The sequence below is a fragment of the Saimiri boliviensis genome, chromosome 2 (genome assembly GCF_048565385.1).
Source record: "Saimiri boliviensis isolate mSaiBol1 chromosome 2, mSaiBol1.pri, whole genome shotgun sequence".
Classification (NCBI taxonomy): Eukaryota; Metazoa; Chordata; class Mammalia; order Primates; family Cebidae; genus Saimiri; species Saimiri boliviensis.
In genome coordinates this window covers 38,927,992-38,955,748 of record NC_133450.1, presented here as the reverse complement: position 1 = coordinate 38,955,748, position 27,757 = coordinate 38,927,992, and the positions used below count along the sequence as shown (strand labels likewise).

Genomic DNA, 27,757 nt, shown 5'->3' with positions numbered 1-27,757 from the left:
ACAAGTGTGAACCACTGTGCCCGGCCTAAAAAGGTATTTCTTTCTTTATAAGCAGTTACTTTCTAGTATCTGTGCATACCTATAATGTCTTCTTCCCTATCTTACGTATAATGTCTTCTTATCTATCTTCATTCATTCAACAACTATGTATTAAGTTCTTTTTTATGTACTGGACCCTGGTCTAGGTAATAGGGACAGTATAGAAACAAAGAAACAAAATCTCTGTACTCTAAAGCTTACAACCTGGTAGAGGAAATAGAAGGTAAACATGCAAATGAATGAAAATATAGGCTGGGCCTTCCTCCCTGGGTGCTATGAGGAAAAACAACAACAGGATGAAGAAGGTCTGTTGCGATGTGGCGGCAGCCACTTTAGCTAAGGGAGTCAGGGAGGGCCGCTCTGAGGAGACATTTGAGATGGGAGGGAGGTAACCACACAGAGATCTTGGGGTGAGTGTTCCTGGCAAGAGGACTGAACAAGTACAAACACTCTGGGCTGGACATGAGCTGGGCCGGTCTGAGGCCATGGAGAGGCGCAGAAGACCTCTGAAGGAGGGCAAAGTGAGAAGAACTGAGATTCAGAGGTAGGCAGGGGCCAGATCAGGCAAGACTGGTTCTTTTTTGAGACTGAGTCTGGCTGTTGTTGGCCTGGGCTGGAGTGCAATGGTGTGATCTCGGCTCACTGCAACCTCTGCCTCCTGGGTTCCAGGAACTCTCTTGCCTCAGCCTCCCAAGTAGCTGAGATTATAGGCACCTGCCACCACACCTGGCTAATTTTTGTATTTTTAGTAGAGTGATGTTTCACCATGTTGGCCAGGCTGGTCTCAAACTCTTGACCTCAGGTGATCTACCCACCTCGGCCTCCCAAAGTGCTGGGATTACAGGTGGAAGCCACTGCACCCAGCCAAGACTGGTTCTTAATCCTAATTGCCCATTTAATAATCTAGGGAAATAGATGCAGGTAGAGGCCTACCCCCAGAAATCCTGACTGATCTGAGGTGGAACCTAGGCATTCATCTGTCTAAAAGTTCCCTAGGTGATTTGAATATACAGCCGGGGGTGAGAACCCTTCATGTAGTACCTTGTGGAATTTGTTCTAATTGCAATGAATAGCCCCAAGAGCATGGGTCCCCAGAGTGGAGTCCTGAACCAGCAGCATCAGCATCACCTGGGATCTTGTTAGAAATGCAAATTATCAGGCTCTACCCCCAGAGCTTGATGCAGTGGGTCCGGGGGTGGCACCGGGTTAAGTTGTGTAAACTCACCCAGAGGGCTTGTCACAGGAGTTGCACACTGGAGTTTGAGAACCATTGCAGTAGAGAGTTTTAAGTGAGGACATGATAAAACTGGATTTCTGTTTTGGCCAGGTGAGCTTAAAGTAGTTTCACTAGGGCAGTCACACTCTTCCAAGAGGCTGTCTTTCCCTTCTTGGTTAGGGGAACCCCATCCATATTAGTCTTGCCCTTTTCCTGAAAAAGCAATGGCCAGCTACCAGAGTTAAAAACCTTTGAACAATAACACTTATTGAGACTGCACAGAATCAAAAAGCTTAGTGTTGGAAAGACTAGAGTGGCTTATTTTACAATTAAGAAAACTGAGGTCCCAAGGATACTGTCTTCTACCAGCCTTCCACCTTTAGCTGAAGGTTGTGGCGTTAACTGAGGCTGGATTTCTATCATCTTCTAGTCCGGGTCCCTGCATGTGGCTGCTGGCCCCTCTGTGACCAGATCGTATCAACCAAAAGCAAAGGACCTAAGTCAGCTTTGAAGAAACCTCTCTGAATATAATCCAGGCGTCTGCACAGCTGCCAGGCTCAAACAGTTGTGAGCAGATGTCAGCTACTGCCGTCTTGGGGGAAGGGAGTGCTGTCTGCCATGACCTTCCTTCCCCAAGGAGTTGCAATACTGACAGGGCCCTCTGGGACATGTCATTATTCTCTGGGATCTAAGTTCTTGGGCTCTCCTTGCTGACCCAAAGAGCATGCAAAGGGAGGGACACTGTCCAAGAAGGGTCTGTGGCCATCCCCCAGCTGCTGCGACCCCACAGAGCCAGCTTCCTTTCATGATTCAGGCTCCCACTGCAGCCCTGACCCAAGAGGGAGTGCTTGGCATCTGCTCACGCCCAGGATCCTGACCAGGGCCACAGGAGTTCCCAATCACAGGAGTTTAAGCAAGCGCCAAAAAGCAGAGGGATATCTGCTTCAAGGACTCAGAGTCCAAAGTTAGTGGCTTCCTAATGGGATTTGAGCCCCACAAGTATCCTCACATGTCCAGAGAAATGGGGCCTACTTACCCCAAGGACACCACACATGCCAAGCTCAGCCCTGGAAGAAGGGCAAGGTAGTGTTGTGGGAGACAGACCAGGAGTTACTGCCCTCTTCTCAGGGAGACCACTGAATACACTGAATACACAGCTCCTGAAGCACATCAACCCCCAGGCCAGGGCCTCCGAGATCCTACATTCATCTGTGCCTGATGGAGGCTGAATGGCCCCAAATCCCCAAGTACCAGGACTCCTCCCTCCTCTGTGATCCTCCCAGAATTTGCTCTGAAATCACCAAAACCTGCTTTTTCTGCTATAAGACTGCCAATACGGTTTGGAGACCCCAAAGCTACCAACAAGAACAATAATCTGCTGTCACTAGCTTTCTGCAGGTCAGGGCTGGGCCTACCCCACCGTGGGGTCAGGTGGGGTTGGGGAGGAGGGGGTGAGGCTTGCAAGGTGAGGCAGGACTCACCTGGTTTTTCTTCATGAATAGTTGCACAGTTTGCAGATTAGTGCCATAGTCGGCTGACTGGGCCAGAGGCAACCTCTCCTCCACCCAGAGCTGCAGAGACCAGAAGGCAGGGGAGAGCTGATGACAATCACGGCCATCCTTTCCCGAGTGCTCACCATGGGCAGGGCAGAGCTTTGCTGGCAGTGTCTCCCCGGTTCCTCCCAACACCCCATCAGGGTTTGGCCCCCATTTTACAGATGGGAATATTTGTGGATTTTGAACTGAGGTTCCAGATAACTTGCTTCTAGTCAGACAGTGGGAAGGTAATGTAGCTGGATCTCGAACCCAAGTCTGTCTGACCCCAAAGGCCATGCTCTTCACCAGCAATACTAGCAAGTGAAAAGTGATTTACCAACAAAAGCACTGGCTTGACTTTTCCATTTAATGTAATCCTCACAACAACCCTCTGAGATAAGGGGTGAGCTGACCAGTCATCTGCTGCCAAGAATTGCTCTGGGTGGCAGCCAGCTACTCTGATGGCAGCTGGTGGCTCAGCCTCAGGGGGTAGGGAGGAGCTGCAGCCCACGCACCGTCTCATCCTCTAAGTCCCGGCTGATCTGCAGCTTGGCTCTGGATGATTCCAGCTGCTTCTTCCTCCTCCCCAGGGGCTCCAGGAGGTCCAGGAACCGCTTCTCGATGCTCAAGTCTGTGTCTCCTGCCTCCTCTCCCACTGAAGGCACCTGGGCAAACAGCTCCCCCAGCTCCTCCTTCCGCACATTCACTTGGTCCTCCACTCGCTGAAACACAAGGGGATGGTGTCAGCACCAACCTTGGCACCTGGACAGCCCCTCCATCTTCTTCATTCATCTACCTCCCACCTATTCTTTAAGGCCCAATTTGAGCTCAGCTTCCTCCAAGAAGTCTCTCTGGGTGCTCCCACTCATCTTTCCCTCCTCTGAGTGCTTGTCTTGTTTCTCATGCATCCTTTTGGGTCTCTGTGCTACCCACTGCAAAAGGTGTCGGAGCTGGATTAGAAACCAGAAGACATTTTGCATGATAAAAGCAAGTCCATTTAAGAGGACGAATAGGAGTGCTTACTTTATTGTATTCAAAGAAATCAGAGAAGACACAAACAAATGGAAAAACATCTCATATGAATGGATATGAAGAATGAATATCATTAAAATGGCTATACTGTCTAAAGCAATTTATAGATTCAATGCTATTCCTATCAAACTACTAAGGACATTTTTCAAGGAACTGGAAAAAATTATTTTAAAATTTATATGAAACCAAAAAAGAGCCCAAATGGCCAAGGCAATCCTAAGCAAAAAGAACAAAGCTTGAGGAATCACATTACCTGAATTCAAATTATACTGCAAGGCTACAGCGTGGTATTGGTACAAAAACAGGCATATCAATCAATGGAACAGAATAGAGAGTCCAGAAATAGTCACACACCTACCATCATCTGATCTTTGACAAAGCTTTTGACAAAAACAAACAATGAGGAGAAGACTCCCTATTCAATAAATGGTGCTGGGAGAACTGGCTAGCCATATGCAGAAGATTGAAGCTGGACCCCTTCCTTACACCATATAAAAAAATAAACTCAAGATAGATTAAAGACTTAAATGTAAAACCCAAAACTATAAAAAGCCTGGAAGACAACCTAGGCAATATCATCCTGGACACAGGAACAGGCAAAGTTTCACGACAAAGACACCAAAAGCAATCGCAACAACAGCAAAAATTGACAAATGGGATCGAATTAAACTAAAGAACTTCTGCACAGCAAAAGAAACTATCAACAGAGTAAACAGACAACCTATAAAATGAGAGAAAATATTTGCAAACTATGCATCTGACAAAGGTCTAATATCCTGCATCTATAAGAAACTTAAATTTACAAGAGGAAAACAAACAATCCCATTAAAAAGTGGGCAAAGGACATGAATAGACACTTCTCAAAAGAAGACATACATACAGCTAACAACAAATGAAAAAAAGCTCAACATCACTGGTCATTAGAGAAATGCAAATCACAACCACAGTGAGAAACCATCTCACACCAGTCAGAATAACTATTATTAAAAAGTCAAGCTGGGCACAGTGGCTCATGCCTGTAATCCCAGCATTTTGGGAGGCTGAGGCAGGCGGATCACCTGAGGTCAGAAGTTTGAGACCAGCCTGACCAATGTAGTAAAACCTGTCTTAAAAAAAAAAGTCAAAAAATAACAGATGCTGGTGAGGTTGCAGAGAAAAGGGAACACTTACACACTGTTGGTGGGAGTGTAAATTAGTTCAACCATTGTCAAAAGCAGTATGGCAATTCCTCAAAGAGCTAAAAGCAGAACTACTATTTGACCCAGTAATCCCATTACTGGGTATATACCCAGAGGAATGTAAAGCATTCTGCCATAAAGACATACGCACACAACTGTTCACTGCAGCACTGTTGACAATGGCAAAAACATGGACTCCACTTAAATACCCATCAATGACAGACTGGATAAAGAAAATATGGTACATATACACCATGGAATATTATGCAGCCATAAAAAAGAATGAGATCATGTATTTTGTGGGAACATGGAGCTGGAGCCATTATCCTTAGCAAACTCACACAGGAACAGAAAATCAAATACCAGATGAGATGTTCTTACATACAAGTGGGAGCTAAATGAAAAGAACTTAAGAACACAAGGAAACAAGAGACACTGGGATGTACTTGATGGGGGAGGCTGGGAGGAGGGAGAGGAGCAGAAAAGGTAATTATTGGGTCTTGAGCTTAAAACCTGGGTGATGTAATAACATGTGCAACAAATACCCATGACACGTGTTTATCTATGTAACAAACATTCACATTTACCCCCAAATCTAAAATTAAAAAAAAAACCTTCGGGTTGGCTTCCATGATCCCTTCTATTCTAACACTCTGAGTCTACAACCCGCTCACATGCCTTCAGCTTAGCCAACATCCGGTTGACACTGGTCAGGTCCTTGCCCGGGTCGTCTGACCGAAGCTGGTCCTCCATGGCACTGATCCACTTGTTGAGGTCAGCATGGGTCTGCAAGCGCAGGTCGGAGCTCCTGGCAGCTGAGAGGCGCTGGGTCTTCTCCTTTGTGGTGGCCTGCAGCTCATCCCAGAGCAAGTGCAGGGCTTTCAGCCTCTGGGACACCAGGGCTGCAAACTGGGGCTTCTCTTCCATCAGCTGCTTTCCTTCCTGGGGGCAAGAAAGAGGAGGGCTCACACTCTGGGCTGACATGGCCTTGGGGTAGCCCTGCTCCTGATGGTAGCAAGAAGCTACCCAAGAGGAGGTCAGTAAGGCAAAGAATCTTCATAGAATGTGAGTGAGGCTCAAGTGAAATTTGACTCTGAATCCCCAGCCTTAGCATGGGTGTCCATCATTTTGGCTTCCCTGGGACGCATTGGAAGAAGAATTGTCTGGGACACACATAAAATGCTAAAATGCATTAACACAGTAGCTGAAGAGAAAAAAAAAAGTCTCTGCATACATAATTTTCATAACATGCATCACCACAGATAAGGAAGAAGTCCTCCTATTCAAAGGGTTGGACGTGGCTGGTAGCGGAAGCAGCACTGTGGGCAATGACGCAGGGAGACTGCAGCATGGAAGCTGCAGACGGGTCAGCTGGTGTGAAAAAAAATATCCCAGACACATCCAGGTACTGTGAGTTCCCAAGGTTGTGTGCTAACCTTCGCTGACCACCTTCAGTTACTGAGGTTGCCTTGTCTGGCTTTCATCTGCATGGATGTATCATTTTGGGGTGGGTACAGTGTGATATAAATTGGGCTTAGGAATCTATATCACGAATAATAGTTATTTATTTATTTTTTTGAGATGGAGTATCCCTCTGCTGCCCCAGCTGGAGTGTAGTGGTGCAATCTTGGCCCACTGCAACCTCCATCCCCCAGGTGAAGCCCTTTTGTGTCTCAGTCTCCGGAGTAGCTAGGATTACAGGCCCATGCCACCATGCCCAGCTAATTTTTATATTTTTAGTAGAGACAGGATTTTGCCATGTTGGCTAGGCTGGTCTCAAACTCCTGACCTCAAGTGATCTGCCTGCCTCAGCCTCCCAAAGTGCTGGGATTACAGGCGTGAGCCACCACGCCTGGCCTAATAGTTAATATTTACTGAATGTCTCATAATTGCCAAATACTATGCTGAATGCTTCCTTTGTCTTTAAGCATTTAGTGCTCACAACTCCACTGGGACGGTGCTATTACTACTCTCATTTCATAGAGGAAGAAACTGAGGCACAGGGAGGTTAAGAAGTCAGTCTGATCTGAAGGCTACTTCTTCATGGACAGCATGGTAGAGAGGAGCAAAGGTAGTGACTGCCAGATCTAATTCCAGCTACATTTTGACTTGTCCACGGGGCAAACTCACTGCAGAGGGGTCCCCTGGTTTGCCATCTGTAAGAAGCGGAAACAACCACTCCCCAGTGGTTCTGCCTATCCAAATGACAAGGATTAATGGCTCCCCTGGACCACTCTGATCATCTTGCTTGTTCCTTCAGCCCTGTGCAGGACAGTGCTGGAGCCCTGGTGAGGGCCATGGAAAGCAAACATTAATAACTGCTGTCCTGGCACCGGACACTGAAGCTCTAACTAGATGTTCTCAGTGTCCTGGGCTGTCCCCAGATTCAGGTCACCCAGAAGAGGCACTGATTCTGACCAGGCATACTAAGATCGACTGTATCAGGACCTCTGAAGGTTTAACTACTGTTTAGAGAAGTTGTTCGCTGTCACGTTTTGTACTGTCAGCAAGCTTCAGGACAGTGTCCACGCCCTGGGTGAAGCCCCACCCAGGCAAGCTTATCTGAGCAGAGCGCCCCCTACCACCCACTCACTTTACTTACCGCATCGATGTTCTCTAGCCACCCTTCATAGGAAGCCAGCTCTGCCACAAATGCCTGGTGCTTCAGCCATTTATTGTGAAGGTTTCGTGCTTCATCATAGGAAACATCTTGAGATGTCAGCAGCTTGTCGTTGATCCAGAGAGTGAGCTGTGTGCATAAAGAGTGGGCCCCACTGTCCCTGAGTGTATTTCTTTGGCAGGGCAGTACCTGCTGCCCATCCCTCACTGCAGAAGAAGGCCACAGGGAGGAAGTGCAAGTACAGAAGAGAACTCGTCTGCAGTTCTGGATCCCTCTGCACCAGCACAGGCAACTTTACCCGTGACAAACCAGGGCTAAAATGTGGACACAGGTGCATCTTCCCCACTAGAGTGTGTGTGGTGTGAGACTAGGGATATTTTACTCTTCTCTTCAGATTTCAAGGACCTAGACCAGGGATACTTTACTCTTCTCTCCAGATTTCAAGGGCCTAGCATATTCTAGGAACCCAACGAGTGTTTACTGGATAGATGGATATATCTATCCTTTGGTAGTAGGGTGAAAGATCCTTGATAAACACAGGAAAAAATGTTATTTGAGGAAGAAGTCAAGGATAGAGATTGATGAAAACAAAGTTGTCTGGGCTGAGAGAAAAGGGGTATGACAAGAAAGAAGTCAGGGAAAACCCCATTCCAGGTAGAAAGCACTGTCAATGGAGAAAGCTGGGAAGGCGGATTAAAGATCTTCCTTATATAGCTGGCCCCAGGTTGAACAAAGACTTTCTGAGCCAGCAGTTTTCCAATTGGTAGGTTTGTTTAAAATGCTTCTTTCTCTGTTTTACCCATTAAAGTTCTGATTCATCTGGCTTGAGTGAGATCCAGGGGTCTGCTTTAACTAGGGCCAGGACTGGCTCCATAATTTGCAGGGCCCAGTACAAAATGTTCAAAAGCATGAAGAATGTCAAGATGGCAAGAGTAGAGCATTAAACCAAGCCCAGGGCCCTTCTAAGCTAAGCACATGGTGTGACACAGGTCACGTATCTTTGAAGCTGGCCCAGACTGGGTCCTAGGTGATTCTAAAATAGGCTGTGTTTAGACTACTCTTAGGAAACTCTGGCCTAGACTTGACAGCTTAAAGATGACTTTTCAGATTTGAAAAAAAAAAGAAAAAGTACATCTGAAGATTCTAGAGGATGACCCAATGAAGTACCCAGAGGTCCCTGCTCATGGAATCCCACAGCTCTTGAGCTAGAAAGGGTTCCTGTGGACTTCCTGCCTCGAGGGCACTCGGCTTCTAGAAAGGAATCTCCAGGAAAGCAGCCACTCCTTGCTGGAGTCTCACCTCCTGGCAGTTCTGGAGGAAGTTCTGTAGCTCCAGATTGTCTCTCAGTAGGACAGTGGCCTCCTGGGCCTTCTCGTCATTCTTCCTGTGCCTGGAAAGGAAGCCAAAGACACAGTCACAATAGTACTGAGTATAGGGTCCTTGCGTGGCACCACTACCCCTGTGTGGCTCTGGGGGCCTTGTAGCCCTGGGGCCTGGGAGTACCTGTCTTCAATCAGCTGCACCTTCTCCTTGATCTTGTCTGAGTACAGGTTTCCCTCAGCTACCAGCTTGTTTCCAGAGTCCACAGGACTCAAGACCTTATCCCGGTTGTTCTCCATAGACACCAAGAAATCCTCAAACTTCCGTATCCCAGCCTCTGCAGCTTCCAGGGAGTCTGGGGGCTCCAAATGAGCCAGAGTGTATTCCTGTTGGAGCAAGTTCCCAGACAAAGCATGAAGACACACGGGGGAGGTGATGAACACACCTGCCAAGTGGGAGCACCACGTGCAGCCACACAGGCCACGGTATGAACTAGCCCCCTAGAGGAGCGCAAGGAAGAGGTGCTACTCCCCAGGCCTTGATCCTACCCCTACCCCAGGGCACCCAATAAACAGTGTGCCTAAAGCCACAGGGAAGGCTAACCACCCAGGGCAAAATGCACGTCTAGTTTCTGAAGACCCAAGAATAAGGCATAGTTTGGGACGCCAGGTTGGAAAATGCATCTAATGGGAAACAAAGATTTCCCCCATGAGTGAACACAGAGTCCAACACAAGAGTAATGTGAGCCTTGAGCCTTATTGCACATTTGTGGACTCACCATGAGTGCTACTGCCCTGAGAGACCTGCCTGTCCCAGCCCTGAATGCCTCTCTACCTGGTTGCTGAGGATGGCTTCAGCCTGCTTGGCATCTTTCTGGAACTCCTGGAAGCCGAGGCACTGAGCGAGGGTGTGGCTGCGGCTCTCCCACATCCTGTCCAGGGCATCCCAGCCTGTATCCAGGCCCTCTAGCCGCTGGCCCAAAAGCAGATACTCTGGGTCCGTTTGGCCTCGGATCACTTTCTCCCCAGACTCTTTAACACGCTGGTAGCTCTCTTGGTGCCCGTCAATCTCATCCTTGATAGCTGCATGCTGCTGCAGGAGCTGCTCAGCCTCTGGGAGGGATTCCGGCATGTCCTCGGAGGCCACGGCCTTCTGGGCAATGGAGAGCCAGGCCCCAAAGTCATCCAGATCCTGCAGGAAGGCCTGCAGCTGGCTGACTTCCCCCAGCGAGGCCTCCTGGCCCTGCAGGGCTTGCTGTAGGCCTTGCCACAGCTCTTCCAAGTGTTTTTGCCGCTGGCCAATGTCCTCCTTCTGCTCAGGGTGTGAGTCCATCAGCTGCTGGGACTCACGCTCCAAGGCATCCACACGGGCCTGGATGGCAGCCACATCGCGCTCAAGCCCTGACAACTTCCGCTGGATGGCGATGACACCTGCCAGGTCCCGCCCCAGGTCTTTTGTGGACTCCACTACGTTTGTCTTGTCTGTGATCCACTTGCTGGTCTCCTCACAATCCACGCAGTAGTTGTGGACTCGGAGGGCCGAGTCCACAGCCTCTCGCCGCTTCAACACCAGGGTCTGGAATGCCTGCCACCTGCCGAATGGGGACACAGCCCGGAGGAGAGAGACACCTTCTCCCTTAACTTCCCATAGGACAGCCTGACCCCTCCTCACATTTCCCACAAGTCTCCCCCCACCGACTCTGTATGATAAAAAGAAAAAAATTATCCACCTAACAAAATGTGGGTGAGCAAAATTCACTTACCCAATTTTACTCAAGACATATGTTACTGCCGATCAGATCTTTTGATCCACAGAGGGCAATTAGTGATGTGATTCCACCATAAGTAAAGAAGCATGAAAGCAAAGGCTATGCATGTAGTTGGATTTCAGGCAAATATATGCAATTTCCCCAGAGTTTATGAAATATCAAAATAATTAGAACGCTCACATTAACTTCAAGAACACTTCAGGACACAGGGTCCCCAGCTGCCCTAGACGAACCATGTAAATGCCCAAGGCCACATTCAAAGTATCCTAGGCCCTAAAAAAGATCACCTTGGATCTAACAGAAAAGACTGCTGGTGAAAAAGAAGAGGGATAATAGGATAGGGAAGGAGAGAATGAGGAGGAATAAGCTGTGATGATAATTTAAATGAGTGATATCATCTTAACCTTCAAGTGAAGTGTGGCTATGAAACACAGAAATGTGCTAAGGTCTGGCGGATGCCTGGAGGCCTAGGGGTCATTCTATAGACTACAATAAGCCTTTCTCAAAGAGCTGCCCATCAGCTGGGCCAGACCACCAGGGACACTGCCCTCAGGCCTAGGTTCACTCATTCTGCATCACTGTAATATGCAAGCTGACTGCTCATTCTCTAATTGAACCTATCTTTCTCAAATACCCACAAGGGTATAAGGCATTTGCTGGCCTTTAGGAGAATAGAGACATAACTAGACCTTGCCCTGTGGGGTGCATGATTTAGAGAAAAATTTAGACAAGCTAATAACATAGCATAAAGTTTCATGTACACAGCACCTACCAGGCAGAGGGGAGAACTAAGGGAGATGGAAGGAGCAACAGAGTGACAGTCACTCATGTGACCTCCACACAACCCATCACTGGACACAAAGCCACAGTCAGTGAACACACCCTCAGGGCCTCCACTGGAGTGACCAATTAAAGGATGGGACCAAGTCTCTCATTCATCTTTGTCCCCTGCTCCCAGAGGATGGAGGCTAAAGGACTAGGCAGATGGACTGGGCAGAGTGCGCTATTGGCATTCCCAAGGTGTGACAACAGTAGCCAGTATGATTTGAAAGGTCTGCAGAGAGATATAAGACACAGGCTGGGAGAGACCAGGGAGACGAGAGAGGAGAGAGAGAACCTAAAGTTCTCGGCTCCCGTCTTAGACCATGAAGACCCTTTGCTCTGGGAAAGGGTCTTCTTGCAAATTCTTTGCCTGTCTGGCACGCAGATGGTGCTCTGAGGCTGGGAAATCAAGGAGTGTTCTCCAAGTTTGTTTGGAAACCCTGGAATCAGCAGGCAGGTGTTCCTGGGACAGGGTCTGGCTGTGTCCCTTGGCAAGAGGCTTCAGTGATTTTCCAGGCCTTTCCTGGAGTGGCCTCACTGCAACCACTGAGTGGAGGCCACACGAAGATGCGCTGGGGCTTGGGTCTAGTCTGCTTCCCAAGGCTACACTTGCCCCTCCACTGCACTGTCTTTGAGATGGAGGAGGCTGATAGAACCACTCTAGTTAGCACCAGTCAGGCAACATCAAGAGTCCAGGTTTGGTCCTGGGCCAGGTTTTTCTTCAACTGGAATGCATATGGTAAAAGATGATCACACATTCATCAAGTGTTTGAATAACTCATACATAAGCTTGGCAGAAAAATTTTAGTTTTGTCCCAGGTTACTAAGCATTTATCAAACAATTCTCATATGCCTTGTGGCAGACACTGACCTAGGCACTAGGGATATAGCAAAGAACAATGCAGGCTGAACGTGGTGGCTCACGCCTATAAATCACAGCACTTTGGGAGGCTGAGGCCGGAGGATCACTTGAGCCCAGGAGTTCAGCCTGGGCAACATAGTGAGACCTCATCTCTACAAAAAAACAAAGAATTAGCTGGGTATGGTAGTGTGCATCTGTAGCATTAGCTACTCAGGAGGCTGAGGTGGGAGAATCAGTGGAGCTGGGAGGCTGAGACTACAGTAAGCCAGAATTATGCCACTGCACTCCAGCCTGGGCAACAGAGTGAGATTCTGTCTCTATGAAACATAAATTAATTAATTAACAAAGAACAATGCAGTCCTTGCTTTCATTCAAGTGGTTAGAGACAGAAACTAGTCTATAGTCCATCAAGTGGTGATAAGTGCAAAGAAAGAATAAAGGAAGGTAACAATATAGAAGCCAAGGGGGTTAGTGAGAGGGAGGATGTGCTGCTTTCAATGGAGTGGTGACTGGGGGCCACACCAATAAGCTGGCATGCAAGCTGAGACCTGAATAAAGGGTAATCCAAGGGCATAGCTAGGAAAATACTATTCCAAACTGGGGGAACCTCGAAAATGTGTTTGGTGTACAAAGCCCTTGGGAAACATGTATAGATATATACAGTCTAGAAGGAAAGTCTTGGGGACAAAAATAATTAGAAGATAAGGTAAGAGGTGAAGCTCAAAACCAGTACAAAGGAGGAAAAGATCGCTTTTCATCCAGAAAACTGGAAAGCAAGTGACCTGGACTGGCCCATGGCAGAGACAGGATTTGGAATATGTAGAGGGAGGGAAAAGGCATCCTGGGAGAGAGAACCACAGAGGCACCAGGTGACCCTGGGGGTGGAGGAGTAGAATGACTACTGTTCTGAAAAACAATTGAAGAGCTATACACGGAAGAGGAATCAGGGTAAGTCTGGTATCTCTCAAGGGCAGGGCCAGAATCAATGTGTACACATTTCAAGTAGACAGACCTCCACTCAATGGAAGAGCTAACTTTTTAACCAAAAAAAGTTGCCCCAAAATGAGAGGCTGCATGGTGAGGGAGTGAGCTCCCCATTGCTGGCTAGATGGTGACTTCTCAGGTCCCTTTCAACTCCCAAATTTAAATTAATCTCCTGCCTCAGGGTTTTTCCTCACTTAAGGATGGGAGGATTACCTTGATATTTTTCACTGGGGATGGGGTATGTTTTAGGGGTCTGTAAAGATCAACATTCTCAGACTATAGTTCATTGTTGGGGTGATGAATTGAACTTCCTCTCAGGAAGTTTCTCTGGTTTAGACCTGCTCTAGTTTCCTCAATTATGCAGCAATTGCCATAATCTCTACCACCTCCTGCCCACCAAGACACAAACTCATTGCCTCCAGTGAAAGAAGAAGGAAGAGAGATTCTCTTCTTTGTAAAACATCAGATTGACAAAGGAATCTCCTGAACTGCACTCTCCAGCTTTGGGCTGCTAAGTCAATCACCCCATTCTAGTGGCTCTAAAGAATTCCGGTCACCACTGCCTCCCCTTACCTCCTCCCTCCCAGTGGAGTCTCCACTGTGCTGACCCCTTTCTTTACAACAGAGTCTTCCCTAAGTCCAACTTCCAGATTGCCTCAGGCAGGGCAAGGCTCAGACGCAAGTGTGGGGAAGGGCCGGAGTAATGGGAAGGTGGTGAACACGTGGCATTGCCTGTGCAGGGCCCAGGGTAAAAACAGGGAATGCAGGCGTTTGCTGCATCCTCAAAAATCCTCCAGGAACTCGTGGGCAATTACACCCCACACTGAAAGCACCCATCTCTAAAGGCTCCTCAGGGCCTGTTTTTTGTTCTGGCCACAAAGCTGGCTCAAGGCTCCCTGCTAATTCTCCTCTTCATTCAAGCCAGCCTCGTTATCGATACTACATTTAGCATAGGCAAGAGCATTATTTTATGGACAGTACTTAAGAGCTCTCAGAAAGCAATTTTCTCTGCCCAAGAATGTCAGGGGAAATATAGCATGAGAAGCATATGGCCTGATTAAGTTTGGGCACACTAGGGATGTGCCCTCCATCACACACACACACACACACACACACACACACACACACACACCCTCCCCAGGCACTTGAGCCTTGGAGGACACATCTCTCTCCCTCCCTGGGCTGCTCAACACCTCGATCATCGCTCCTTGCTGCTACAGCTCTAGTACTACTAGGAAGGGGACTGTGGCTGAGAAAGACAGGAATGTTAGCCAGATGCAGTGGCTCATGCCTGTAATCCCAGCACTTTGGGAGGCTGAGGTGGGCAGATCGCTTGAGGCCAGGAATGAGACCAGCCTGGCCAACATGGTGAAACTCTGTCTTTACTAAAAATACAAAAATTAGCCTGGCTCAGTAGTGCACACCTATAATCCTAACTACTCGGGAGGCTGAGGCATGAGAATAGCTCGAACCCTGGAGGTAGAAGTTGCAGTGAGCTGAGACTGCGCTTCTGCACTCCAGCCTGGGTGACAGAGTGAGATTCTAAAGTCTCAAAAAAAACAAACAAAAACAAAGACAGGAATGTTGAGGGTACAGAAGTGTTGGTGCATAGTAGGTGGCCTAAATTTTGGGCCTGGCCCCTAGCAGTGTGTCAGGTGTCAACAGACAATGTCCCCCACCCCATGCCCTACCCACACCCCACCTGGTGTTCAGATGGTCCTGGTACCGCTTAACTTCCCCGCTGCGTGGGTGGCCACTCTCTACCAGGCTGTTGGCAGCGAGGTTCACGCCATCAATCTGAGTCATCAAAGTCTTCATCTCCTGGTCCAGGATGTCAAACCTGATATGGGCAGAGGAAAATGAGGATGGGTGAGGCAGCAGCAGACACTTCCTTGCCAGTGGCACCCAGTCTCCAGAGCATGTAGCTCTTGCTTTCCCCTTCCGCTGCCTAAACCATTTGCCCAGGTGAGGCGGGAGGAAGAAGACAGATATGCTGGCCCTCTTTCCTGGTTCACGGGTCTGAGTTCATGGGTTAGCACGGCCTGGAACAGGCCCAGAGAGAGCCAGTTACTTACTACACAGGCTTCTGGCTCAACAGAGACATATGAAGAGGAGGGAGGGCTGAAGAGAGGTTACTGTGTATGTGTGTAGGGGGTGTCCATTGTCACAGGGGCCACCTTCCAGGCCTCCACTCTTCTGGCTGTTGCCTTTGGACTCTGAGTCCAGTGCTCTGACATCTTAACCCAAAAGATACCCTTTGCAGCCAGGTACTCCATTCCTGGATAAGATAAGGAAAAGCTGCTGGAGTGGTGTTCGGGGGGAATTTGTGGTTCTCATGACCAGTCTTTCTAGGATAAGAGCCCAGGACTCTCCAGCATCAGTGCAGCACCACCCTGGCACTGCTCCAGAGAGCAGCCTCTCCTCCTTGACTCCCTGAATTTTGTGCTTCGGCTGCTGAGATGCTGCAGACTGGGGCACACCTCACAATCTCAGGTGCTGACAGAATCAGAACACCAGGGGTAAGGGTGGACTTGTAGTTTGGGGGTTTGCAAACTGTCTTAGTGGCCCCTCAGAGTCCTCTGGCTTAGGGACTGCCACAGAAAGCTATAGCTGGCAGGGTCCTGGCCTCTCAACCTTCTTCACCAGAGCAGCTCCATTTTTATTCTGTGTGACATGGGGGTTCCATACACAACTGATTTGAGCAAAGACTGCTATAGCTGAAAAGTTGCTGAATAACTGGACTAGATAAATTCCCTTTGTTTGAGGACCAGAAGGCCCCAGTGGGTGAAGCACACCAGGCCACAGAGCCAGAATAGAACTCGTGACTCCCAATGCCAGGACTTTGCAACAAAGGGTATCCCAGGGTCTCTCGAAAAGACCTTTGCTGATCCAGAAACTATTACCAAACTAGGTGGGAGACAGTGCCCAGGCCAGAGACTATTACCAAATGAGGTGGGAGACGGTGCCCAGGCCAGAGACTATTACCAAACTAGGTGGGAGATGGTACCCAAGCCAGAGACTACACCAAACGAGCTGGGACACGGTGCCCAGGCCAGAGACTATTACTAAACTAGGTGGGAGACGGTGCCCAGGCCAGAGACTAGACTATTATCAAATGAGGTGGGAGACAGCACCCAGGCCTGGGTACAGGGAGGTGAGGAAAAGATGAGTTCACTCTGACCTGTGCTGCACGACCTCCAGGTCCTCCAGGGTGTCTGGCATTTCCATCTGGGCCAGCCACTTCTCCTTCTCGCCCATCCACAGCTCACAGGCATCCGTCTCCCCAAATACCGTGTACAGGTCCAGGGCTTCCTGCAGCCTCTGTCGACGCAGGTCCGCCTGGGCTACCACCTGCTGGTAGAGCTCCCGCAGAACCTGCAGCCGATTGGTCACGTCTGGGGAATCCCGGAACTCTTCAGGGAAGCCCTGGGCCTGCTGCTCCAGGTGCTCCATCACCCCACGGCTCTCCTCCAGCTCCTCCAGGAAATCCTTGTGCTTTTTCCCCAGGGCCCGCGTGGCCCCTTCGTCCTGCCCCACATCTTCACCAGACAGCAGCCGGTGGGCGTCTTGCAGCCAAGCCTTCAGGTCGTCCGCATCGCCCTGGAACTGGAAAAAGTTCTCAGCATCCTGGAGGTTCTTCTTGCGGAAGGCAGCCAGCTCCTTCAGCTGGTCCCACTGGGCCGACACCTCCTTTATGCGGGCCTCGATCTGTGGGTGCCCAAACTGCTTGCGCGCAACCATGCCATGAGCCTCCTGGAAGATGTGGTCCAGGTGGGCATCCAGCCCACGGAGCTCATCCTCAAAGGCCTTGTGCTTGCGCTGCAAGATGAGCACGCTGGTCAGGTCTTTGCCATAGTCGAGGGAGGAATAGATTTGCTCCTTCTCCTTGATCCAACTCTCAGCCTCATCCATCTCCCAGAAGAACTTCCAGAGTCGCTTGGACTGCTCCAGCTGGGCCTTCCGCCCAGCTGCCATGTTGCTCAGCTCCCCGAAGCACTGCTCCAGGTGGCTGATGCGGTCGTGGATGACCTGGGGGTCACAAGGCTGGTATCCTGGAAGGAACAGGGTGAAGGAGGACAAAGTGAGGGATGGGCTTCCTTTATGGGCACGCTTCAGATAAGCTGCCAGGTTAGAACCAAACAACCTTGAAGCTGCCATCTCCCTGGGACTTTGCAGTTTGAGGCAGGGGGGTCCCAGTTGCTCAGATAGCAGACAGATTCTTTGTAATTATTTCCCACTGAACTTCAGGGTTAAGGAAGGTAAAAAGTGGGGTTAGTTTTTAATAGAAATATAAAACATAAAATTATTATTTTAAAAATATATATTTTTTAAAGTTTCAAGGTGATTCTTGAAAGAGGCAGTGATGTCTCTTAGTTAAAACAAGAATCTGGAAACCTAGATTGTCTCAGCCAGAACTTGAACTAGCAAGGAGAACGAAGGACAGAAGCTTCCTGGTTGGTGGTTCCAGGTTATGGAAGCAGTTGCCTGCTCTCTAGGGAGTGTGGCTGTCCCTCAAGCTTCTTTCTTGGCCCATTACTTGATGAAAGAAGCAGAACTTTACAGGTGGTTCCAGGAGATTTATCCAACTTGGGATGCCAGGCCAGAGGATGAGGCTCTGGCATCAGAAACCTCAACAGGAGAAACAGCCTTAGCCTCACCGTTCCCCTCAGTGAACTTCAGGGTGGCTGCAGTGATGGCCTTCACTTTATCCCCTTGGATGGCGATGTCAGCTTCCATCAACTTGTGCTTCTGTAGCAGGTCTTCAACCTCCAACAAGTGCTTCCCAAACTCAGCAGACAAGAGGTGAGCCTGGGAAAGAGAACAGCATACAGGAAATGAGAAGTGAGAGATTTACACATGAGGAGAAGAGACCCCTGCAAAGAGTGTGTGCCTGGGTGAGCTGAATGCAGCCACAGAAGGGCTGCTGCTGGGGATGGAAGAAGCTACAGAGGGGGAGTGCCTACTACGGGTGCCCATCAGCATCACCCATGGAACATCTTACAGACACTCAAGGCTCACACTCATCTACTGTATCAGTCTCAGGGTTGGGGCCTGGGCATGTGTATTTTTACAAAGCTCCAGGGGCAGTCTGATGTGTGTCCTCAGCTGAAACCCACTGCGGCAGAGAAAGGAGAGGTGGCCCTTAGGCTGGGAGGTCTGGATTCTAACCAGAGTCCAGTTGTAATTACTGAGAGCCTGATTCTTCAGGTTCCTGATTAATGTCTGTCTCTTCAAGGTCCTGCAGGCTGGCACTGGTGCTGCCACAAACTCAAGATTTCTCGGTCACCAAGACACCATGGACCTGGGCTGGTATCACATGCTGGAGCAGAGTGGGCCAAGAGGCAGAGAGGCAGGTGCAGCTAGACACTCTGCTGCCTCAGTTTCTTCTTTTTGACTCAGAGATGTGACTGGCTGGGAGGTGTCTAAGGAAGCCTATGTTAACTGCAAGGCCACTGAGACCCCAGGCAAGTGCTGCAGGGCAGGGGGAGAGGGCAGCCCCCAGGGCCCACCTTGATCTCATCCATCCAGTTGATGCTGTGCAACATGTCCTGGAAGAGTTTCTGTAGCACCAGGGTGGTCTCGAGCCTCTGGCGCCGGGACCTCAGCAGCTCCTGCAGGTAACTCCACAGGCGAAGGATGTTGTCCTTGCGGGCCGTGATGCGCTTCTGGTCATGGTAGTTCTCCTTCTCCAGCTCCTGTGCCAGGTCCTCCAGGGCCCTCACCCGCTCCTCATAGGCAGCCGTGTCAGTCTCAATGGCCTCATGCTTCTTCTTGGCAGCCTCCACAGCAGCCAGGTCATACCCAAAGTTATCCTGCCCCACAGGGAGAAAAACAGGCATCTCAGTCAAGACACCCCAGGGCTCATCCCCAAATGCAGGGAAAGGCCAGGTCCCTTCAGAATCAGCACTAGATGGGAAAGCACATTCCCAAGAAGGAGCTGGTTCTGCCTTCCTTTTGCAACCAGTCTCATCAGACCCAAATTCCAAAAATTAATGTTTCACAAGAGGCTCTAAGAGAAGTTCTAAGAGAAATTCATGATTTTACTCCCTGTGCCACCCGTGTAGGAGATGCCTGTGTGTTGCCAATGGAGCCCCTTGGTGGCGCGCTGGCACTCCCCACCCTGCTTTGAGTGGACCTGTTGGATTCTAGGCAAGAAGGGGTTGCTTCTCACTCGGACACCACGCGCCAGCAAACAGATGGTTTATCCACATGCTATCTGGGGTGCTCATACACTCTCCAGTGCTCTCAGAATACTCGCTGCCCCCTTTCTGGACAGAATCTAATTTGATTCCAAGCTTTAAGTGGGAGGGAACAGATGCTCTGATGAAGAATCAGCTCTGGGGTCAATTCTTAGCTAGAATTATGTCACAGCACCAGGGGCCAGAGTCCAAAAGGCACGCCTGACACAGACAAGGGGCAGTCTGTGATTTCACCACACCCCTAGAGAACTACAATTTAACATCAACTCAAACCCCAGCTGTAGTTGACACTACAAGCCCACAGAAGACAACTTCAGGGGCCAGTTCTAGACTCCAAGGCTCTTTCCTAAAAATGAGATTTCCTAAATCCTGGAGAGCTCCACCCCAGATGCAAATCTTGATCTACCAGATCATGGGGAGCTGGGCTGCAAGGCACGAGGAGAGGCTGTGAGAAGCCAGCTCGGACTCCAGCCCAGTCAGGAGCTGGGGGCTCTGAAGAAGGGTCCCTCTCCTGTCACCCCAAGTGTGTCCCTCATTACCTGGGCCACGAGACGCTGGTTTTCATTGAGCCACGTCTCTCTCATCGCGGCCTTCCGGTCAAAGCGCCGGGCCAGTTGCTCTAGCTTCTCTTGCCGAATGAGCTCATTTCTCAGGGCCAGCTCCCGCCGATACTCTGCTTCCTCCAGGCTTTCCCAGGCCTGCACGAAGGGTGGAATGAGAATTCTTGGGGCACAGGAGAAACACCTCAGTTTGGGGGCTCTACCTCTTTCAATCAAAACCAAGTGATTTCTGGAATCGAGGTAGAGCCTGATGCTCTTGGGTGATGGAGTGACAGATTAAAGATCTATAAAAGCCTTTTGACTTTCATCTCTGGACCCATCAAAGATTCAGAGAGCACTGCTCATGTATCTCATTTCCCTCTTCTCCTAAACCTGGTCCCTCTTCTCCTAAACCTCAGACACTTGGCCTAAAATAATGTTTTTCACCTTGCTGGATGCTCAGTAAGTTCTTATTGACTAATGGTTACCTCCTTTCAACATGAACTGCCAGGTGGTATTATGCCTCCAAGCCTCTGAAATGTCATAGGCATTTCCCTTTGGTTATAAGTAGTTAATATTCCATCTTCAAAAACAAACTCAAGGTTCTACAGAGGATAGCCTTCAAAACTGGCTCAAAAAAAAAAAAAATGAACTCAGAGGCTAGGTGTAGTAGCGCACATGTGTAATCTCAGCACTTTGGGAGGCCAAGGTGGGAGAACTGTTTGAGCCCAGTTTAAAACCAGCCTAGACAACATCGCCAGGCTCTGTCTCTATAAAAAATGTAAAAATTGCTGGCACAGTGGCTCACGCCTGTAATCCCTGCACTTTGGGAAGCTGAGATAGGCAGGTCACAAGGTCAAGAGTTCAAGACCAGCCTGGCCAACATGGTAAAACTCCATTTCTACTAAAAATACAAGAAAAATTAGCCAGGCATGGTGGTTGCATGCCTGTAATTTCAGCTACTTGGGAGGCTGAGGCAGGAGATGGTTTGAACCCGGGAGACAGAGGTTGAGGTGAGCTGAGGTCACGCCACTGCACTCTAGCCTGGGCAACAGAGTGAGACTCCGTCTTAAAAACAAAAGAAAAAAGAATATAAAAATTAGCCAGGTGTGGTGGTGCACACCTGTAGTCCCAGCTACTGAGGCTGAGGTAGGAGGATCACTTGAGCCTAGGAGAATGAGGCTGAAGTAAGCTGTGATTGTGCTACTGTACTGCCACATGGGTGATAGAGTGAGACCCTGTCTCAAAAAAAAAAAAAAAAAGACTCAGGGACTCAAGACATCTGAACAGGAGGATTGAAAGAGGGTAGGGGAGTAGAGTCTGACTTCTCAGAACCGGATTCAGATAACTCCCTCAACTAGTCAACATGTGGATTAATAACACCAAAGAAAGTGGCTTGGTTTAATCTGGTCCAATGACCATTCACTGTGTCCTTATCAGGAATTCAGTCAATCCACTGTCAATGCATAATGGAAATGCTGCTGTACCCTGTTGATGTCAGACACTAGTTTCCCATCATGGGGTGTGTACACTTTCTGATTGTTGGCTCTCATCCGGGACTGGATGGTAAAAAGTAGAACTTCCAGATTCCCCTTTTCCTGAAACCTGTCAAGAAAACAGAGGTAGGAAGACTGATGTTATGATCTCTTGGCCAAAATTTTTTGGCTGAAGTCAGCACGGAACTGTGGCATCTTGAAGCTTAGATAGCAAAGCATATTTCCCTTAAAAACAGAAAAACTAAAGAGAATCTACATGTCTGCTTACCTGTTAAAACATCTATCCTTCTCACCAACTGAGATCTAATGGGGATTTGGGTCTTTACAACATAAACCAGAGAAAACACAATGGCCACCATAGCATTGATCATTTGCTTCCATATGGGAAGCTGGGGTATTCTGGTAATTCCTGTAAATATCAAGTTCTACTGATCAATACAAAAAAACACCCTTCTTCGTTCTGCAAGTGATGAGGGCTTCTGACTACCTCTCTGGTCAGTTTCTTATGGAGTGAGTCAACAAAACCCCAGAAGCAGCATTTTCCATGGGAGAGCACACTGCACTTAAAACAGCTTTTGCCCCACTCCTAATGAGCCAGATCTCCTGACAAGTCCTACAGGACAGATGCTTCCCAGAAGGCAGGAAAGGCTGGGCTCTGAGAGGATTATAGGTTGTCATAGACATTTCCCTTTGGTTATAAGTAGTTAATATTCCATCTTCAAAAACAAACTCAAGGTTCTATAGAGGATAGCCTTCAAAACTGGCTCCCCCCAAAAAATGAACTCAGAGGCTAGGTGTGGTAGCTCACATGTGTAATCTCAGTGTGGATAGGTGTCTAGCATGTGGGGTACAGGCTCCAGGTATCAGGTACTTCCACATTTCTGCATGTACTCAAGTGTCCACCCATTTCTGCATTCTTGATCTGGGAGTCAAGGATCAGCTATATGCAAGGTCCCCACCCTGAGCCCAGCCTAATGGATCTCAGTGTTCACGGGCACTTAAGAGAACTGTGGCCACGAAGTATTGTCTACACAGCCAAGAGATAACACCCCTGTGTGCTGTGACTGGTAGACTCATAGGGGATGCTAACTGGACTGGATTTAGGGCTTCAGAAGTGGATTAGTGACAGACCAGAAACCAGATACTTGTTTATAGTACATCCTAGACTCAGCATTTCACTTTTCCCCATTGGAGAGTCATGAATGAAGAGTGTGGGAGATGGGTGGGAGGAGCAGAGAAGAAGGTCCCACCAATGAGGCAGAAGCCTGTTTCAGAGGAGCTGGACAAGCTAACAGCAGATGAGCTGGAATGCCCTGTGTGTATGTGTGCATGTTTGTGTGTGCATGTGCACATGTATGGTGTATATGTATGTGCATTTGCACATATGGTTGTGTGTGCATATATATGTGTGCACACACATGAATGTATAGTTACGTGTATGAGTGCATGTTGTGTATGTATGGTTGTGTGCACATGCATGTATAGTTGTATGTGTATGCACATGTGTATATATGGTTGAGTGTGCATGCATGTGCATGGGTGCGCAGTTGTGTGTATGCATGGTCTTGTGTATGCAGGTATGCATGTGTGTGCATGGTTGTATGCACATGTGTGTAAGCGTATGCACACAGGCTCTGCACATACTAGGGTGGGGTAGAGATCCTGAGAAGCAGGCTAAGTGCGTTGTTGCTGAGCCGTGACAAATGGGAGAGAAAAAGAAGGATGAACTTGATGATCCATAAGGCCCCATGCAGAGAGCTCAGGGGCTGACAGCTCAGAGGTCATCATCAGAAAACAAGCCCACAGCTCAGTGGCAGACCAGAGAGGAGCCTTCTAGCCTGGGTTCTTCAAAGAGTCTCAGAAGCCTATGATTTCCCTCCTGCTCCTCTTCAGGGATCTGGGAGAAGCCACTGTCTTTGGTTATGAGTCAAGGTTTCTCATCAATGCTGGTTTCCTCTAAGCTGATGGCTTGGGAGGAGAATGGTGAAGAGGGGCACGAAGCAGGCGACACATGCACAACTCTCTAATCTTGAGGGTGTGTCTCATGGACGTACTTCATAAGGCCCAGAGCCTGGCTCTACTTTTTGGTGGTCAGTTTCCCAGCCACTAAGGACCACCCTCCCATGTGCCAGGGCCCTTACTTGGGCGGCTTCTCCACTGTCCGGTAGGTGCTGAAGGCCTGCAGCTGCTGCTGGACGCCCGTCAGCGAGTTGGCAAACTTGCGGCTGTTCAGAACAGTGATGGTCTGCTCGATCCAGGTGAGCAGGTCTGAGGCTAGCCCGCTGTACTTTTCAATCATCTTCTCAGTCTCGATGGCATGGTCAATAACCTAAGGAATCACCTTCTTACTCATTCTCATCAGAAGGGCAATGCCACCACTGAGGATACCAATGAGGACCACAATCAAGGTGCCCTGAAATGGGGCTCCTGCCTCCTAAGCTCTGGAGTGCTCTAGGCTGGGTTTGTTCCCTGAGCCCAAGGCTGTTGGTAGGACAGAAGGAGTGGACCGGAAGTGGTGAAGCCCTCCTCTTGCCAATCAGCAAGGAGCTGGCCTGTTAGGGATCGGGAGCAGCTCCCCTCCCCAGTGCTAGAGAAGACTGGTAAGCTTGTTGTGCCAGGATGCCAGCCACTAGGGAGCCAGGGTTTTGTTTATTTTTAAATGTTCACGAGGAGTCAAGGGCTGCCAGGCATTGTCTTTAACAGGAGGCGCACAGAGATGAATGGGAAATGGTACCAATCCTCTAGGAGCTAAGGATCTAGCAGAGGAAAGGAATCCGGCATGAGGGTCTGTACTGATGGGTGAGTTTCTGGTATACTGTGGGTGCTTAAGAGGTCTGCAGTCACAATAAACAAACCACATAAAAGCCTGGACGGTTCCTGTGGGGATGTCCATGAGACGTGGGCCTCAGGTGGAACACGTGGACACCAGGCACGGAGCGGCTGGCTGCGGTACCTTTCAGGACAGACCATCAGCCTGCTTTGGAATTCAGCCCAGGAGCCATAGGTGCTGCAAAGATCAGCTTTAGAGGAAGTTGGGGGGTGGGTGAGCCGCACTCTTCACCCTTTCTTAGGTTGGAAAGGGGGCCACTCTGTCTGCATCTGGCAAACAGGGGAAGGGTGACACTCTTGTTCCAAAACAGCTCGTACCTTGCCAACACGCTTGCCCTCCACTGCCAACACCTTCATCTTGGAGAAGTAGTGGTAAAATGCCACTACATAGGTGATGATGGACTTCTCATCAGGGTTTTCCGTAAAGACATCTGTTAGGGGAAAGGGTGTACTCTCAGCACCAAACTAGAAGCCAGAAAAGTCAGGCTCAGAGAAGTTGTCCCCCATTCCTCCAGCACGAAGTTCAACTACAGGCACCAAGTGAAAACCAACAGAGCAAGAATGGAAACAGGTGATGAAATCCATTTAGAGCCACAAATTACAAAAGAAGAAAAGAATAAGGAACCAAAGTCCACCTCCAAACAGACCAGGCATGGGAACCAGCATGGAGCAGAGAAGCAGGCCCAGAGCGAAGCCTGGCCCAGGCACTGCCCCTCACTGTGCCCACAGCTTGCCCAACACCAGGGCCAGCCTCTAGCACCAGAGGAGCTCTAGCACAGCAAGTGCGCCCCTCAACGCTGCAGCAAAGGCTGTCAAGGGTGGGTGTGGCTCACCTTCGGGGTCGAGGAGCGGGATGATGCCCAGCTGGCGCTCGGCCACGTCGAATGCGTGCTCCAGGTTGTGCCGGGCATTGGAGTCCTTCAGCTTATCAAAGTCGATCAGGTCAGGCCTGGGGACGAAGCTGGACTGTGAAAAGGGAGTAGCCGCAGCATCCCCGCCAGCAGGGCAGCCCTAGCATGAAGCAGATGCTGTGCAGAGGCAGAGAGGCCGTCAGGCAGGAGGAGTGAAAGAGGAGATAGGAGCAGAGGAGAGGGGGCAGGTGTGAGCCTCAGCACGTGAGAAAGTGGGCAGCAGCCACGCTGGGATTTAAGGAAAGTGGAGGTGCTATAGAGTGCTGAAGGGGAGAGGACAAGGAACAGTGGAGGTCACATTTCTGTGACTCCATGTTAAGTGCAATGTGTCCAAATATTGCCAGGGAGCCCGTCTCAGTCAGTCCCCACTGCTGTCCCCGCCATCTTACCGGTGCTTGTGTATCAGGGCATTAAAGGCCAAGCCATCCTTCCAGCTGGAGGTAAAGTTGGTGACATTGACATGAGGGTAGCTGCATCCAAGAGAAACAGTAAGATCTAAGAATTAGAGTTTTTTGTAGTCCCAAAGAAATGTACAAACTGAGGGTCAATATGCCAGGAGAGAAATGGAACTGTCCCTTCTTGAGCAAGGTCAGCGAGAGGGGCCAGCAGCTAAGCCACACATAGAAGCTTCCCCATTGCATGTGAATACCACATGGATCCCCCAGTCTGCCTGCAGGCAACTTTGGAAAAGAATCCTATATTCCAGGCCTCAAAAAAGAATCAGGTCTGGACAGACTTTGCATCAATTACAGGGAAGCAGCTATAGTTCTGGGTGATGATGTCTAGTGTCCCTCTGGGGATGGCAGTGCTGGTAGAAGCAAGGGGCTGGGGGAGATGTGCTAATGGCTGGTTCCCAGGGCATACCCTGCTGTCTTCATCTGACACCACAACAGCAACGCATCCTTGGCTGAGCGTGTTTCACGACCTTCCTGAGTCTGGACGACAATGTCCTGAATCTGAGGGCAGCAGAACAAGAGAGGTTTGAAGAGGATTTGCATCTAGATCTGTGCCTTCCTTCTGTCCCTGGGAGGCTCTCTCCCTTGTCCCTCTGCTGTAGCCGCCAGCCCCGCAGCAACACCACACTCAGGCCCTGTGCCCCAGTAGTCTGTTTCCCTGCCTTGGTCAGTCAAAACGGTACAGGGACAAGACAGCCGTAATTGGATAACTCTAACAGAATGCGGAGAATCAGTGATGCCCCGATTCCTCCTCTGGAGGTGCAATGCCCCTTGAGGCTGTGGAACAACATGAATGCTTTCTTTTTTTGAGACAGTCTCACACACTGTCACCCTGGCTAGAGGGCAATGACACAATCTTAGTGTACTGTAACCTCTGCCTCCCGGGTTCGATTCTCCTGCCTCACCCTCCTGAATAGCTGGGATTACAGGCACCTGTCACCACACCCAGCTAATTTTTTTTTTTTTTCTATTTTTAGTAGAGATGGGGTTTCACTATGTTGGCCAGGCTGGTCTTGAACTCCTGACCTCATGATCCCCCTTCCTCGGCCTCCCAAAGTGCTGGGATTACAGGCGTGAACCACCATGCCCGGCCAAGTACTGTACTTTCACTAGCAGCTCCTCTTGCTTTTCCATTCTCCCCAACTCTGCTGCTACTGTCATTTAATGTCCTGCACCCATGGAGTGAGAACAGACATCCAGGACCATTTGGTTGGGGTCTTTAGTCTGCGAGTTGTATGCTGTCTTCTTTCTCCTGCCCTTACCTCCTTGGGTGAGGTTCTTTCTGTCCCCAAACCAGCAGGTGCAAGGCCCTGTTTTCTTCTGCTTCCCCTTTCTCAATTTCCTTACAAATAATCTGGACTTTGAATTTCAGGGTGAGAAGAGAAAAGTTTCTGACTGGAAAATATACACACAGATCTATACAATTTTTTGCAATTTCTGAATCGAATTATTTCAAAAACCAGGAAGTTACATGTCTAGGGGGAAAAGGCTACAAAGCTAATCTTCCAGCCAGATATCAACCCAGCCACCAATTAATTTCTACCTTCTCACTGAAAAGACCATAATACTGAGTGAGAAGCTCCCTGAGCTTCAATGATTTGGGCTTATGCAGAGACGGTTACTCCTTCCTATAAGCACTGTCCCATAGGACAGATTTCCAACCTCGCAGAATGTGCACTAACACCCACACTCTTTCACCATTTTATAAGATCCCCAGGCCCTGGGCAGCCTTGAGACGCTCCCTTGACTTCCTCTACTCTCCAGAAACCCACCTGGAAGCGGAGGATGATGGTCCAGATGAGGCCCAGGACCAGGCGGTGGTTGCCGTCTACAATGTCATGGGAGCCCATGTTCTCCAGGTGCACACGCTGCTCCTTGAGGAACTGGAGGGCCTTGTCCACGTTCTCCAGGCAGTGGATGCGCATCTTCCCCTTGGTGGGCTTTGGCTGGG

General features: G+C 49.4%; 1 protein-coding gene across 3 annotated transcripts in view; it reads right to left on the bottom strand.

Moving 5' to 3' along the window:
- Window positions 1-27,757, bottom strand: part of SPTB (spectrin beta, erythrocytic) — a 138,967-nt gene that overhangs the window by 31,208 nt on the left and 80,002 nt on the right. For all 3 annotated transcript variants that reach the window (XM_074393126.1, XM_074393127.1, XM_074393128.1), the window contains exons 4-22: window positions 27,579-27,752; window positions 26,216-26,307; window positions 25,741-25,821; window positions 25,274-25,389; window positions 24,759-24,871; window positions 23,753-23,940; window positions 21,603-21,720; window positions 20,116-20,274; window positions 18,887-19,189; window positions 18,035-18,185; window positions 16,558-17,428; window positions 15,079-15,216; window positions 9,775-10,531; window positions 9,124-9,326; window positions 8,920-9,010; window positions 7,603-7,749; window positions 5,675-5,942; window positions 3,306-3,508; window positions 2,737-2,826 (exon numbers count right to left, since the gene is read on the bottom strand). In XM_074393126.1, coding sequence (XP_074249227.1) covers window positions 2,737-2,826; window positions 3,306-3,508; window positions 5,675-5,942; window positions 7,603-7,749; window positions 8,920-9,010; window positions 9,124-9,326; window positions 9,775-10,531; window positions 15,079-15,216; window positions 16,558-17,428; window positions 18,035-18,185; window positions 18,887-19,189; window positions 20,116-20,274; window positions 21,603-21,720; window positions 23,753-23,940; window positions 24,759-24,871; window positions 25,274-25,389; window positions 25,741-25,821; window positions 26,216-26,307; window positions 27,579-27,752 — 4,263 coding nt within the window. The remainder of the gene's footprint in view (window positions 1-2,736; window positions 2,827-3,305; window positions 3,509-5,674; window positions 5,943-7,602; window positions 7,750-8,919; window positions 9,011-9,123; window positions 9,327-9,774; window positions 10,532-15,078; window positions 15,217-16,557; window positions 17,429-18,034; window positions 18,186-18,886; window positions 19,190-20,115; window positions 20,275-21,602; window positions 21,721-23,752; window positions 23,941-24,758; window positions 24,872-25,273; window positions 25,390-25,740; window positions 25,822-26,215; window positions 26,308-27,578; window positions 27,753-27,757) is intronic.